At 29.4% G+C, this 16,937-nt stretch overlaps 1 protein-coding gene across 2 annotated transcripts; it reads left to right on the top strand.

Moving 5' to 3' along the window:
• Window positions 1–2,235: 2,235 nt before the first annotated feature.
• LOC132950836 (facilitated trehalose transporter Tret1-like) lies at window positions 2,236–12,157 on the top strand. Of its 2 annotated transcripts, XM_061022425.1 has the most exons (8): window positions 2,236–2,458; window positions 4,754–5,212; window positions 5,891–5,975; window positions 6,040–6,178; window positions 9,514–9,899; window positions 9,989–10,348; window positions 10,435–10,703; window positions 11,619–12,157. In XM_061022425.1, the coding sequence occupies exons 3-8, from the start codon at window positions 5,904–5,906 to the stop codon at window positions 11,854–11,856; spliced, it is 1,464 nt and encodes a 487-aa protein (XP_060878408.1). In that variant the 5' UTR covers window positions 2,236–2,458; window positions 4,754–5,212; window positions 5,891–5,903; the 3' UTR covers window positions 11,857–12,157. The 2 variants fall into 2 exon arrangements, with proteins under 2 accessions (XP_060878408.1, XP_060878407.1); XM_061022424.1 differs by lacking the exons at window positions 2,236–2,458; window positions 4,754–5,212 and having other exon boundaries at window positions 5,300–5,975.
• The last annotated feature ends 4,780 nt before the right edge of the window (window positions 12,158–16,937 follow it).

Genomic DNA, 16,937 nt, shown 5'->3' with positions numbered 1-16,937 from the left:
AATTATGTGTATTTCGTGCGCGTCAATATCAAATGTATAATTTAATGTCACAACGTACACCTAAGTAGGTTTCATTTTTAAGAATATAAATTGACTTTCGTAAAAGAACGCATCCAGATGCACGACGATGGTATTGTGTTTGGGTAATTGCGTTTTTAGATGTTGTTCCGTGGTCGTAAAATTAGATTTTTTTATATGAGCAATAATGGTGTGGCTACTACGCCTACGGGTATGTACGTTATTATTATTTCAGTTGAACGTTGAACCATATCGTATATTATACAACATATTATTCTAAATTATTATTCCTAGTACTAGCCGCAGGCCACGGACAAGTCCGGTATTTACCGAATGGTTTTTGGTTTTTTTTTTTTTTTTAAACTTTTGTAGTTTGTTCTTATGCGTCGGATTTTGTATTCTGAGCGGAGCTACGAATGTATTGATTTTACAATGATGTGTGTATTTTTTTATTATAGATTCTGGGCAGAGCGAGGAAGCTAGTGGTTTTACAATGGTGTTTATTATTATTATTTTTTTTTATTCTGTATACAAAATATCTACCAGAAGGAGTGCTTCGATTTCAACATATATAGTATCTTATCTTTTAAAAAATTGGATCAAAATGGTACTTTAAACAGGTCATTTTTCGATTTTCTCAATAATAAATTAATGCCACGGGAAAAAACCACCGACAAATTACAAAAAACCGCTAAACATGGGATTTTATTTTTTAACGATTTGTATATCACCATAGAAACAAATAAAAAATTATAATATTATAATATTAATTCAACTCACAGGCTATAATAAATAATAACAATATAAAATATCCAGACTGACAAACCGTTTACGCTCAAAATCGTTTTTCTTATGCAATGATATTATATCATTGAATTCAAGTTTACTACAAACCATTATACATTGACCCACTTGTAACCTACTGTACAGCAGAGGGACGTCCACTTTCCGGATTTTTATGTATTATAACGTAAAACTGTTATAAAATAAATTGTACAAAAGTACAGTAGTTATGTATCAACATAGATATGCTCAAGTAGTCAAATGAATTATTTTATAAAAAACATTTTGCACTTATTTCATAGGAAGTATAATTTTTTATGTCTTCACTTGTCATAATAATGCTTAATATTATCTTTAGAACAATGTTTTTACTCTATCCGAAACAATATTTGGAAAATGTTTTATTGGAATCAACACAATATTTTACTCCGCGACAACGTTCTTTGGAACTTTTGTGAAACTGTTAACTGTTTCAATCGATTGTTCAATAGGCATTACGTAGGTATCAAACTGCAGTGTCCGGAGTACGATTTGTTTACTTGAGCCGTGTCACTTTTCGTGTGGCGTTCTGTGACGAGACAAAAAATCTAGACTTGGCGTTTTAGACTGTCACATCTAGTGATGGGCAAATTCCCGGGAATATGGTTTCGGGAATTTCCTGGGAATATAATAAGTTTTTTAAATATTGATCATAGATTTCCGTTTTAAATTAAGCATATGGTTGTAAATGATCCAAATGACAGCTCTACATTGATATTATGTCAGTTTAGATATTTATTCTTTATAAAAATGTTATTAAGTAACGATAATTTAATTTTTTTAAATCTGTACAATTGTCAATGATCACAAAATAAACGATCTAACTTTCATTTATCTATATTGAAAAAATAAAAATAAACATACTGAAATTGAAATACTGAATAACTTTTACTTATACATATCAATATATATGAACAACATATATTCATATATAACTATAGGGACTTCAGTCTCTTTATTAATAAAAATAAAAGCAAAACTGTACTCTTAATTGATACTTTTATAATAATAATGTATTATGATTTATGAAATTCAAATATCCAAACTACTACTTTGTATTGAAATACGTTGTGAAAATAAACATAATACTAGCTACTAAATAACTTTTTATTTATACATGTAACGAATAAAATAAAAATATAACTAGACTTCAGTCTTTTTGTTTAAATCACTTTAAAATAAAAGTAAAACAGTACTCTTAATTTATCCAACTCAATTTTTTATTTATTTATTTTTTTTAATATTCCCTAAGGAAATTTCCCGAGAGGTTGGGGAATATTCCCAATGGCACATCACTAGTCACATCAGGAAAACTCGGCGCCGTAGACGTTTTAATACATTTTTGGGTGATTGATATTTGACTGCACCGGAGCAAACCGAGCACGTGGACCGCACTTACGAGATTGCACGTACGTCGTAGGTTATAAATAATAATTAAACAAAATAAAAAAAAATTGTGTTGAAAATCAAAAAAAATTTTGTGTGAGGCGGATTTGCAGTTAGCCGAACGTTATGACTAGTCCGGTGCGCGGCCGAAGGATCGACCACATAGTGCACCACAGTGGAGCAGTTATCAATGAAAGAGGTTCAAGAGTATACCACCCGTGTTAAAGGGTAGGTAAGTAAATCACACGAATCTAGTAATTAAACTAGAGGTCTGCCGTACGGCTGGTTTGACGCCGGCTACCGCGAGCGCCTCACAACGTTAGACATTAGTTTGGTTGCTTATATACATAGCACATCAACCATGGTAATAACAAGCTAGAGGCAGCCACCGATAAACTGTCTATAGCCACGGAGGCAGCTGCCTGGAACAACGTGCTCTGGTGGTGGCGTACCGTCACCACTGAACTTCTCGACTGATCACACACATTGGTAGAGCGTACCCATACCATACCATTATATCATTTCAAATTTAACACCATCCACTAGTAACCTATTGTACAGTAGAGTGACACCCACTTGCCCACTTTTTTAATCTTATTTTTATTATATGATGCGAATCTTGAATTGAATCGAATACGAGTACATTTGTGCTAATAAGTGTTCTGACTTTCTGAGGATAAAATATGTGCCGTTCTGGTACAGTAAACATGATGACTGTTAGCAATCAGTGCAATTATATTTAACGGTTAACACAAATAATATATTATTTCACTTCGATATAGAATATAGATGCTTAGATGTTTGACAGTGGGCGAGTTTCGTAAATAGAATTTTACAATCACGATATTTTACAGTCGTATAAAATATTATGTTAGTTGGAGAAAAAGATTGCAAAACATTTTGAGGAGATAGAGAAATTAAAAATACAATATTATGATAATATTATTTTATCGCATTACAGTTATGGCAGTTGTATTGCCTAGCCGATAATGTAACTTTTTATAGAAATACATTACTTATAGTAAAAAGGTATAATTTGAAAAAGACGTACTGTCAATACATAATTACATAACAATAGGAATTACTTATGAGTTATTAATATTAAAAAATAGTACTAATTTATTGTACCTACTTATCAATGGTAATTAATCATTATAGGTATAGGTAAGTATATCATGTATTTATGTCACAAACTCATAACATGCTCTTTAGCTCATTAGCTCTTGTAAATTAAACCTATACCAATTATTTCAATTAAAAGTATTAATGCAGATCTTACTAAACTTTAGAGAACCATAATTAATAAGCTAGTGAACCAAAATTGATGATTTGACTGTCAACATTTTCAGAAAAAAAAGATTTACCAGAACCCATTAAAAAATATAGTAGTTGCTATTTGAAAAAATAAAGTTGATTTCGCTATTGGTACACCTGCGTGTTTAAAAATTTTGAAATTGTTATAAAAAAATTGCCTGTTAAAAATAAAGAAACACGTCTTTTTTCGTTTTAACGAAATTCTATGTCATCGATCCATAATCGTTAAAAAACCTCGCGTACAATGACATAAGATACACTCTGTATATTAAAAATTTACAATTTTATCGTATGACATGATTTTTTTTGGTAAAATAAAAACACGATAAATTGAATAGGTATTCATTTAGAACCATTTTCTACGTCTAATAACCAAATAATAATAATAATAATAATAATAATAATAATAATAATAAATTATTCTATTGAATTGAATTCCACTTTAACGAAAAGCCTTTTGTCGCGATTCCATACTATATATAGCCATATAGGTATAATTTATTATAAGTGAATGTTGAAATAAGTGGTTTCTAGTTTACATATAACGACTCAGCATCTACAGATTGTTCAAATATTAATACAAATTTAAGCAGTCTATTTTTGCTTCATTCGCTATTTTATTAGCAGCCGTATAAACTGGTGAAAATGCCATTAAAAGTCTCTTGGATAATATTTTTTTTCAAATCATTACAAAATGACCAGAATCGATCCTCGATTTTTTTCTAAAATGATATACACCATATTATATGTACACCTCTATTTGAAACGTGTACTATAATATGTTTTAACATTTGATATTTTGTGATATCTATACTCGGAGGTTCCGGATGTAAAACCGATGAAAATAATAACCAATGATAGAATATAGACGTAAGAAGTGTGATAAATGTGTTAAATATTAGCAAACATGATATATCATATCCGATTTGACTAACGACTCGATGCAGAAGGTTTCTGTCCAGTGGCCCAACAAAATATATCTCATTGGCAATAGGTACGCGATTTCGCCGGTTCGCCGAGGAGACGTATATAGTTACGGTTCAATGCCGAACGTTGCGGTGCAGATGTCGTCCGATGTCGAATTATCGACATCCGGTCGCCATCCGCCGCCGTCGTGATGCAACAGGTGCTTTCCACCGTGCGGCCAAATGGTCCGATAGAAATCGTCGTGGCAAACTACGTCAGTCCGATTTTTAGATATTACATTTCGTAGGCGAACACGACGCAGTGATGACGACTGTTGCACCAGAAGTCGAGATCGAGACGCCGTCCGAGGACTCTTCGATACCACGGGTTTCGACAGAGCATGGGAAAGGCCCAGCTGAAACAGACGTGCAGGCAAATCGCGAAGGTCCCCCAAGGAGACGGTCCAGTTCAATGCCAGGCATAGCATTTCAGTTTAGTGCGGCCGAGGTCGAGTCCGCTCCGTTTTTCGTTTCGATCGAATCTGAAATTCCGACAAAATTAAATATTTAAATTTTAAACGTAAAATAACGATTTTTGTAATTCATAAGTTATGTTTATACGGACTTTAAAATGTTCATTTCAAACTGTTAACCTGTGTAAATACTATATTTTATTTACTATATAGACAATGACATTTTGCAAAATAGTTTGATTAATTTTACGCTATTGCCAATTTATACCACGAACCTATTCACACCGATGTACGGTAAGTCGGTACTGACTAAAAAGTTAATAGTAATGATAGGTATATTAATATTATATATTATTATTATAATGATATGGGTGTAATATAATAAATGCAATTTTTTCTGCAAAAATAATTCAATCTAACATATTAATAATAATATTGTAAAATATATTACTGTAATAGCAATATAAATACATCATAAAATATACTTAGTAATATAGGCTGACGACCGTTTTTTCTTAGAACGTTTTATCATTGAATTTAAAATATAACACATCCATTACAGTGAGTTACTCAATGAAGATGTACACTCTAAAGTCGAAACAAACATAATATGTAGTTTTTTTTACGTTTTTATTAATTGTTTTGTATGTTTGTACTTTGTAGAGTTTATCTGTTCGTAGGAAGTGTTGCGATAACAATTTATTAGCATACTACAATACTAACAATATTCCATGTTTTTAGTGTTGTTAATGTTGTATGTACAATACGACAAACAAAAACCACAATATTTTTACTTGAATTTTGGCGTTACAGTAGTACGTTTACAATCAACAGTTGTTACTTATTTCTATGTACAGTGAACCGTGTTCACAATATAATCAAAGTTCATTGTAAATCGTATGGCTTATACGCGCCGTAGTGGTATAATAATTTTTCGTTTGTAGACTTAAATTTTTATATTATCATCTGCAGCGAGTATAACAGGATGGCCAATGAAATCAAAATTGATTGCGAAATTACATCAATAAAATATGGTCTAATGGCGACGCTGGCACAAGTAAGCTTTTTTTCGTAATACATTATAGTATATTCGATTAAAACATTTAAATCGTAAATTGTAGTCGTTGGCAACTATAGCACAGAGTTCTCTGTCAATCGGATTGGGTATGCAATTAGCAATACCGGCAATCGTTATTCGTCACTTGTATGGAAATGATAAAAGTGATTTCTCAATATCACTAACCGAGGCGTCTTGGTACGGTAAGTAAATATTTATGTCATTTTCGTTGTTGAAACTTTGAAAATGATGTATATTGTTTCGTATCTTGTTATGGACTCAAGGGGTATGGCATATAATATATTATAATATGTACCTACCTATGTGTTGTTGCCATACGCTTTGGAACGCTTTGGAACGCTTTGGAACGCTTTTTTATTTAAAACGGCATTCGTCAATAGTTCAATTTGGAAAAACATTATCATTATTAGAACTAGAATAATGATAATATTAATTGAAATGATTATTTTTATAATTTTAACTATAAGACAGCTATAAAATACAACAGATATAAAAATAATATTGTATAAAACCGAGTATTTTACTTTATAAATTACTAGCTGAATTACCCGTCGTTGCCGGGTTTACGTATTGTTGTTATCTGGTAAGATTAAATATTGTCTAGTTAAATAAAATTTAAATAAGATTGTTTGAAAAAATATATCATATATATTAATTGTTTATTGAGCTGGTTTTTAGCGTTAATATAATACTTATCTATAAACTACATTAGCTGTAATTCCTGTTGGTGCCTAAGCTTGTGGGCGTACTGACACATACAATTGGCCATGTGAAAAACAATCTTCTCTTATATCGATCCCTGCAAATTTCAAGGTTTGCCCTTGTGATTTATTTATTGTCATAGCAATACATACTTTTAAAGGAAACTGCATTCTCTTGAATTGGAAAGGATAATCTGATGGTATCATTGGTATTCGAGGAATAAGAACTGATTCAGCTTTTGCAGATCCAGTCATAAAAATAGCTTTTATACAATTTTTTTGTAGACCAATGATCTGTAAACGTGTCCCATTGCACAATTTTGGAGGACTAAGATTTCTTAGAAGCATTATAGAACAACCAATTTTTAATATTAATAAATGTAGTGGAAATCCAGGAGGGTTTAGCGAATTGAGAAATTTAACCGGATAATTAACTGCATCATCTATTTCCAGTACTGAATTCACTGATCTGTATTCCATATTTTTTTCTTTGAAAGAATCCAATGATATTTTGTTTATGTCTCCTTCTGTATCATTATTCGATGTCAAGATGGCCCTCTCACATAACCAGTCAATTGATTTATCTTTGATGTTTTTGATACCAGGATATATTTTGTCTGCGAGTTCTTTTATAGTTTTTACAACAGTACCTAATCCGATCGGAAAGGTAATTTTTTCTTCATATTATTTTTACGCAATCTTTTTACTGGGAATGTATCTACACCAAATTTAGCATAAAGATTATTATTATAAAAAATTTGAAATACATATGGGAAAATATTGCCAGCTGAAAAAAATTCGCAGTAACCACCGTAGACAGTAGGATTGCCCATATCACGAACATAATCCTCAGCAGTGGAAAAGTTGTCACCATATGAATTGTAAGACATATTAATAAGGGTATTCCAATTATCAGAGACATACACAACAATTGTATTTCGGATCTCCTGGCATCTTTCTTAAGTGTTAAACATATGAAAGGAAATTAAACGGAAAAAGCAGGCACCATAACCGATAATTGGTACAACTATTTGAGATGTCAACATTCCATTCACAGTAATTTCTTCAATAGATGACATTTTTTATAAATGAAAGTGAAAATAACTGAACAAAAAGGTGGATAAGTGGATGTCGCTCTGCTGTACAGTAGGTTACAAGTGGGTCACTGTAATGGATGGTGTTAAATTTGAATTCAATGATATAATATCATTGTATAAGAAAAACGATTCTGAGCGAAAACGGTCAGTCAGCCTATGATATTACCAAGTATATTTGATGATATTATTGTGAATAAAGTAATTTATAAATAACCTATTTACGTGGAGCCTTGTTTTCAATTTTCAATCCTTAGCTATAAAAGTTGAACATTTTATAAATTTTTAACTACAAAATAATTATTAAATTATAAATTTGATAAATTCTGTCCAAATTTGATCTTTAAATGCTTATAAAAAAAAACTGTGCCTATGTATTTTCAATATTTTTCAACTGCTATTGTAAAAATATATCAGGAGTCTTGTATTAAATTTTTACACTTTTTGGCCCAACAGATAAAACTTTATTGATATTTATAGAAAAAAAAACTAAAAAAATTGAAAACTGAAAATGCCCGTAAACAGCTCAAAAAGTGTCAAAATATTTTCAAAATTGTATGGTGTATAGGAAATGCTAATATAAACATTCAGTGAAATTTTCATGTATCTACAGTTATTCGTTTTTGAATTACAAGAAAATAAGGAAATCGGTACATGAGAAATCGAGTGAATATCTAATGTTGTAAAAATATAAATTTCAGACGCTCATAAAAATTTAATTTAAGTTTCTTCTAGACATTTTTTTTTTGATAAAGGTAGACAAACTTATGAGTAATCTTATATTACATTTTCAAATCTTAGATTTAAAAAGAAAAATTTTTATGAATTTCAACTCAAAATAATTTGCTATTTTTCGTGATTTTTCCGTATTTTGTCAAAATTTGAACTTTAAATGCTTATAATTAAAAACTGTGACTAAGGATTTTTAATTTTTTTCATCTGCCTTTGAAACAATAACCTAGGAGCCTTCTATTAAATTTTCAAGCTTTTTTACTCAACAGATAAAATTTTATTGATATTTATAGAAAAAAAAACTAAAAAAATTGAAAACTGACAATGGCCGTAAACAGCTCAAAAAGAGTCAAAATATTTTCAAAATTGTATTGTGTATAGAAAATGCAAATATAAACAACCAGTGAAAATTTCATGCATCTACGGTCATTTGTTTTAGAGTTACACCAATAACCAAAATCGATTTTGTTAAAAATCGATTTTGCGTAAAAATTCCCGATTTTCCTTAATTTTTCTTTTGTTTTTCACATCGCTTTTGAAAACTACTGGGAAATTAAAATTTTGACCTCCCCAATGCACCAACGATATTCACTTTCCCATCGAACAAGATACTGAAGTCGAAAATCGAAGCATTATTTCGACTACTTATCGTGTACACAGACACAAAAATAAAAAAATAAAAAAAAAAATAAAAAAAAAACACACATCATTGTAAAATCAATACATTCATCGTTTCACTCAGAATCTAAAAGTAATATTCTATGCCCATATTTTATTGCCAATGACAATCTCTAATCAATAATAATAATAATAATTAAGATTAGATATTGCTTGATAGATCCATCCTGAAAATTTCAACCAGATCTGCCCTGTGGTTTGAACTCTACGTTGATCCCTCAGGACAAATTCCTTTATATATATAGATAATATAATATTATATTGACTAATATATAATAACATGTAAAATTATGTTATGTTTTGTTACCGTAGGGAGTATATTATTTATAATCCACCCATTTGGATGTTTTCTGTCGGGAGTGCTACAGGAGAGATTTGGAAAAAAACGTTGCATGATTTTTGCAAACGTTCCCAGCATTGTCGGATGGACTTTGCTGTACTTTGCCCACTCGTCGCTTTTTCTCTACGCATCTACGCTTCTAATGGGATTCAGCATAGGCGTAGGAGCTGGTGCAGTACACGCCTACATCGGAGAAATAACAGAACCAAGACTCAGAGGATCTATGGCATCGATAACAAATACAGCAGCTTTGTTTGGATCGCTGTTGGGATTCATTTTGGGTTCATTGTTTGACTGGCGCACTGTTGCACTGTTGAGCACACTTTGTCCTATAATTTGTGTATCATTAATCATTTTTGTACGTGACGTTCTATATATTTATTATTTACCAGTTTTCACTTACGTTTGGATTAATGTTTATGCTGTTTTTTCATTCTGTTTGTTTAGATCCCGGAGTCTCCTATTTGGTTAATCGCCAAAGGCAAAAACGATAAAGCTGAAAAGGCCATGTGTTGGCTAAGAGGATGGGTGGATCCTGAAACCATTAAACCTGAATTAATTACACTGTTCCATTATAATGAAGTATCTGGAACTATCGGAACTGAAGGTAGCAATTTTCGCGCGAACGACGATAATAGTTTGCTGTCCAAATTAGCCCTATTCAAGGAACCATCGGTTTATGAACCGTTGAAATTAATAATGATTTATTTTTTCACATCTTATGCAATTAACCTTACTCCAGGCAAACCGTTCATTGGTAAAATAATGACAGAAGTCGGTTTGCGGAATTACCAAAGTATATATTTGGTACAAATACTGCAGTGATATATAAACAATAACAGTATATTTATATATATATTTTGGATAAATCATTAAGAGAAATTCGTTTTTAGATTATTTTTTCCGTTGTGCAAACGATTGGGAGTGTGATATTGGGCTTAACTATACGTCTTTTCCGGAAAAGATTTTTGACATTAGTAACGGTATCGATCAACTCTGCATTGTTGCTATTATTTAGCGTATACATCATTGCCATGAAAAAAAATTATATCGAATCGACGGAATGGATTCCTTTGACAATAATCGGTGGTATTTACTTTTCTGGGGGTTGTGGTGCAGCATGCATACCCTGGATGTTAATTGGTGAAGTGTTCCCGAACAAGTAAATATAATTTATATAAGCACATTTAATATAATATTTTTTAAATGTCAAGTATGTAGGTATACTGTATATACCAAATTGCATTTAACTACCTATACTGTTGATAAGACCCTTTTTTTTATACAATATAGTATTTTGTAAAATATTTATATTATATTAGATTCATAAAATTAAACTATAATTTTAGTACATACAAGATTATAGATAAGATATTAGATACTGTTTGATAGCAATATTAACATTTGTTTTTTTAATGGTTCGATTATAAGACGTATGAATTATTTACTGTACAAATAGAAGGGGTGATAAAACCCCTTAGCCCCCAAGGATCCGCACCTATATTATTTTATATGACTTATAGCTATTATGCATATTGGTATTTGGTGTATTTTATTTAAATAACAATAAATTATAATATTTTATCTACATAATATCTAGGCATTTATCTCCATATGTATAATATGTAATTGTAATATTTTTTTTATTTTTTTTTATTGTTCTTAAGCATCGGTAACTATGACCATTAGCATTTTGTAGGGAGAGGTTATGGTTGGTTGAGGAACACGTGCATGTGGGGCGAGGATTCGTCACTAAAAACCCGGATGGTTACGTATCTGGGAACTAACGATGCCGGCCGATGCTTGATCTCAGAACACTTTAGTGACTGAGGCCAACCACCGAGCCAAACATTGCTCAAATTGTGATATTATGTAGATCATAGGAACTTATCATGACGTGTTTTGTAGAATAATTAATATGAAAATTTAAAATTGCATTCAACTTTTTTAATTTTTACTTATTAGTTATTACTTATTAGTATAGAACTATAGACTACTTATTAGTAATAATTTATAGTAATAACTTATTACTTATTTCATTATTGAAAATTGTTAAATTTATATTTTATTTTTACAGAAGTAGAGGAATTGCTACTGGCGTTTGTGCAGGAATGTCATATTTACTTTTGTTCGTATTAACAAAATCGTACCTAACAGTTGAAATGATTTTAAGTATTGAGTACACTATGCTTCTGTTTGGTTGTTTTGGTATTTTTGGATTAATTTATTTTTACAATTATTTGCCAGAAACAGAAAATAAAACGTTATTAGAAATTGAAGAATTTTTCGCATCTAATTCAAAGGCTCGAAGATAGATTAAAAAAAATTAGTATTTCATTATATTAATGAATTTTAAATTTAGTATTATTATTTTTATTTATTAAAAAGAAATTGTATTAAAATTTGTTTTAATAGTCTTTAAGGTTGAAATAATCTATTGTTTGATATTTAATAGTATTATAAGTATTATTTTAAGTATTATCATGAATGTTTAAAAATAATAACGTAACATTACTTATATTTTAATTTAATATGATGAACCTCAAAGAAAAATAATTTAAGGAGAGTTTGAAATCATTTTTTGAATAATTTCACTAACATTTTGTTATTTTTTGACGTAGGCAATAAAAATTATTTGAATTTCTATCATATATTTGAAAAAATATGTAAAAATAAATAAAAATAAAACGTTTTATAACAACTTCAAATATTTTTGCTACTTTGTTTATACTAATATTATAAAAAAGAAAAATTATTTCTTTGGCCTAATGTCTGGAACTACTTTAACCGATTTTAATAGTATATTGTGTGGCGTGGGCGGAAATTGCCTTCCTAGTCCTAAGTACAAATAAATGTAAAATTTTATGATTAGCTAGTATGTTAAAAATCAAAGTAAAACTTAAGAGGACGCTATACCCGCATGCGTTGTCTCCGTCTTACAAATGTACAACATACCAAAAAACTGTTTTGCGTGGGATAGAACCACTCCCTCGGAATTTATAGTAGAATTACCAAAATTCCACAACGCTTAGGGAACAACTTTATCTGTATCGTAGCATTTTTATCATTTGAATAACATCAATAAAATTAAAGTTATCAGTTTGAGAATATTAGGATTTTTTTTGTTTTTTTCATTAAATTATTAAAAATTATTGGTAAATGCTATTAAAAAAAAAAAAAAAACGGTACGACACGGATAAAGTTGTTCTCTATGCATTGTGGAACTTTGGTGATTCTACTATAAATACCGAGGGAGTGGTTCTATCCCGCGCAAAACAGTTTTTTGCTATGTTGTACATTTGTAAGACGGAGACAAAGCATGCGGGTTAGCATCCTCTTAAATATTTTTGATTCTGAGCGGATCGATGAATATATTGATATTGTAAAATGATGCTGTGTCTGTCATCACCTTTTAGGCGAGTAAAAATGATTAGATTTTCTTTAACATTGTATCTTTTCTGATAGGAAAATGAATCTAGTTGGTAAGTTAGGAGGTCAAAAGTAGTTTTTAAAAGCACTTGGAAAAAAAAATGTTTGGTGTAACTCTAAAACAAATTACCGTTTAAAATTATAAGCATTATAATGGGATGTAGTTAGAGTATTTTCGCAATACTATGTTTTTATATAATAATAATCTAATAAATAATAACTAATATTCCATTTATAGTTTTAATTTTAATACTTTTACCTTGGTTGATGACATTTTTTCAAACGTTTGGTTAGTAGGTACTCGGTTGTCGATTTTCACGACGCTAATGAAATAACTGTTGATAAAATCGGTAAATCACGATTGAGCATATACCTTTTTAGCAACACGATTGAGCATAGAATATTTTATGCGATGTTGCCACATTGACGTGGACGAAATTTTGTAATTTATTATTTTCACGTATTATTACATCAATTATTATGATACCAGACGAGAGCTGAGCCCAGCTGTATCGACAATGTTATCGATTAAGAAATTAGTTCCGGAGAAATAAAGTTCCGACATTTTAAACATTTAAAATTGGGGAAAAATATAAGATAATAAATTAAGATACAATTCTAAAATTACTATAGAAATAATATCAGTGTTCGATCACCCACTCTATAGTATTTTTGACTTATAAACCATGCAGTATTATTTTTAATTCGTATCATATTTTGATTTTATTATTTTCATAACTATTATTATAATTTTTTTATTATTATTATCAAACAGATTTATGAAATGTTACTATTTCATTGACTATGAAATCGTGTTATTTTTTTGATATGTTATATTTTGAATTATTATAATTATTTAAAGAATTATTTTTCTATAATATAGATTAAAATGGAAAATGGCAACGTTGCAGAGTTTTTTATGCTCAATCGTGCATGTAGGTTTTCTTTTGTATTCAGGTTTCCTTTGATACGCCGACAATTTGGCTCAATCGTGTCGCGAAAAAAGGTGTTTTATGCTCAATCGTGTCTCAGACGATAAAATACAACCATATTTTCTTATAGCAATTCCATTAATATGAGATCTATTCATCTATAAATGAGCTACTTGAAAATTTGAAACATTAGATCCACGTTTTTATCTGCTATAAAAATAAATAACATTATTTTGAGAACAAATATGTAATTTTCAAAACTTATAGCTCACTCTTCATTCAGAATCTGTAATAGAGATATGAAATAAATTATCTGAAGAAATACAATTGCTGCCTATCTCAATTGGATCTTTTAAAATATAATCTAATTTATAAACATTTGGAAAAGTGATGCTTACATTATGTTTAAATATTACATAATATTGTACAAAAATAAATGCCTAAATATAAGCTGATATAATTGAATAAATCATTATCCTACTAAGCCGTTCCATAGCCTAATAATAATAGATTATAATAAGCCTAATCCCATCCAAATTGGTTTAAAGTCTAAATAGTAACAATAATAATTGTGATAAAAACCCACTCGTGCAAATATTATATTTTTAAGTACCTATTTTTGTCGAGTAAGTATTTTATCTTATTATTGTAGTTGGTGATGCCGATACTCTAAAATTATGTAACTGAGTATTTAATAATAATAAAAATACATGTGATATAATATGTGATTTTAACATAATAGACGCAAAATATTGGATAATATCATACATTACGATGTATGGATGTTGACTATAATATCAGACGTTAGTTGTATCTAAATAGAAAAGGCCATAATTTTTTTAAACAATAATGAATACGTCAAGGTACATCGGCGAGGGATGTTTTAGTTAAATATTTAAGTTTCTGAGCGAAGTGATGAATCTATTGATTTCACAATGATGTGTGTTTTTATTTTCATTTTATTTTTGTGTCTGTGTACACTGTACACAATAAGTAGTCGAAATAATGCTTCGATTTCCAACTTCAGAGTAGTTTGTTCGATGGGAAAGTGAATCTAGTTGGTGCATTAAGGAGGTCAAAATTTAAAATTCCCAATAGTTTTCAAAAGCACAGGGAAAATCAAAAAAAAAAAGGTGGATAAGTGGATGTTGCTCTGCTGTACAGTAGGTTACAAGTGGGTCACTGTAATGGATGGTGTTAAATTTGAATTCAATGATATAATATCATTGTATAAGAAAAACGATTCTGAGCGAAAACGGTCAGTCAGCCTATGATTTTACCAAGTATATTTGATGATTTTATTGTGAATAAAGTAATTTATATATAACCTATTTACGTGGAGCCTTGTTTTAAATTTTCAATCCTTAGCCATAAAAGTTAAAAATTTATAAATTTATAAATTTATAAATTTTTAACCACAAAATAATTAATAAATTATAAATTTGATAAATGTTGTCAACATTTGAACTTTAAATGCTTATAAAAAAAAATTGTGCATATGTATTTTTAATATTTTTCAACTGCTATTAGAACGATATATCAGGAGCCTTATATTAAATTTTCACGCTTTTTTACCCAACAAATAAAAATTTATTGATATTTATAGAAAAAAAAACTAAAAAAATTGAAAACTGACAATGTCCGTAAACAGCTCAAAAAGAGTCAAAATATTTTCAAAATTGTATGGTGTATAGAAAATGCTAATATAAACATTCAGTGAAATTTTCAAGTATCTACAGTCATTCGTTTTTTAATTACAATAAAATAAGAAAATTGTTACATGAGAAATCGAGTAAATATCAAATGTTGTAAAAATATAAATTTCAGACGCTCATAAAAATTTAATTTAAGTTTCTTCTAGACATTTTTTTTTTTGATAAAGGTAGACAAACTTATGAGTAATCTTATATTAAATTTTCAAATCTTAGATTTAAAAAGAAAAATTTTTATGAATTCTCATCAAAATAATTTGCTATTTTTCGTGATTTTTCCGTATTTTGTCAAAATTTGAACTTTAAATGCTTATAATTAAAAACTGTGACTAAGGATTTTTAATTTTTTTCATCTGCCTTTGAAACAATAACCTAGGAGCCTTCTATTAAATTTTCAAGCTTTTTTAATCAACAGATAAAATTTTATTGATATTTATAGAAAAAAAAACTAAAAAAATTGAAAACTGACAATGCGCGTAAACAGCTCAAAAAGAGTCAAAATATTTTGTAAATTTTATGGTGTATAGAAAATGCTAATATAAACATTCAGTCAAAATTTCATGTCTCTACAGTCATTTGTTTTAGAGTTACACCAAAAACCAAAATCGATTTTCTCGAAAACAAATTTTGCGTAAAAATTCCAGTTTTTCCATAATTTTTCTTTTGTTTTTCACGTCGCTTGTGAAAACTACTGGGAAATTTTTACTTTTGACCCCCCAAAGTACCAACTAGATTCACTTTCCTATCAGAAAAGTTACTATTGAAGAAAATCCAAGCACTTTTACTGTCCTAAAAGGTGATGACAGACACAAAAATAAAAAAAAAAATAAAAAAAAAAATAAAAAATAAAATAAAAACACACATCATTGTAGAATCAATACATTCATCGCTTCGCTCAGAATCTAAAATTATGGAAAACCGGGAATTTTTATGTAAAAATAGGATTTGACAAAATCGATTTTGGTTTTTGGTGTAGCTCTAAAACAAATGACCGTAGATACATGAAAATTTAACTGAATGTTTATGTTTTTATTTTCTATACACCATAAATTGTGTAAAATATTTTGACTCGTTTTGAGTTGTTTACGGACATTTTTAGTTTTTTTTCCAATAACTGTCATAAAAATAGTATTTATCGGGTAAAAAAGCGTATTAACATATGCGAAAATCCTGAATACGCTACAGGTCTACCGGACCTACTCGAGAATAAGAACAATATAGATAGTATGGGCTTTGAGACTATACTTATAGAATAGATATGTAATGTTTACTTATATCAGAACAAATTTCTGTTTAACGTGTGGTATGAAGGTTTCGGTAGTA

This window comes from Metopolophium dirhodum, chromosome 8 (genome assembly GCF_019925205.1).
Source record: "Metopolophium dirhodum isolate CAU chromosome 8, ASM1992520v1, whole genome shotgun sequence".
Lineage (NCBI taxonomy): Eukaryota > Metazoa > Arthropoda > Insecta > Hemiptera > Aphididae > Metopolophium > Metopolophium dirhodum.
This window is presented reverse-complemented; position numbering and strand designations above follow the sequence as displayed.

Excerpts from the sequence above, each read along its gene's own strand:
- LOC132950836 (XM_061022425.1), top strand. The coding sequence starts at position 5,904 with ATGGCCAATGAAATCAAAATTGATTGCGAAATTACATCAATAAAATAT. Across the intron at positions 9,900-9,988 it reads GTGTATCATTAATCATTTTT|ATCCCGGAGTCTCCTATTTG; the intron begins GTACGTGACGTT and ends CTGTTTGTTTAG. Across the intron at positions 10,349-10,434 it reads ATTACCAAAGTATATATTTG|ATTATTTTTTCCGTTGTGCA; the intron begins GTACAAATACTG and ends ATTCGTTTTTAG.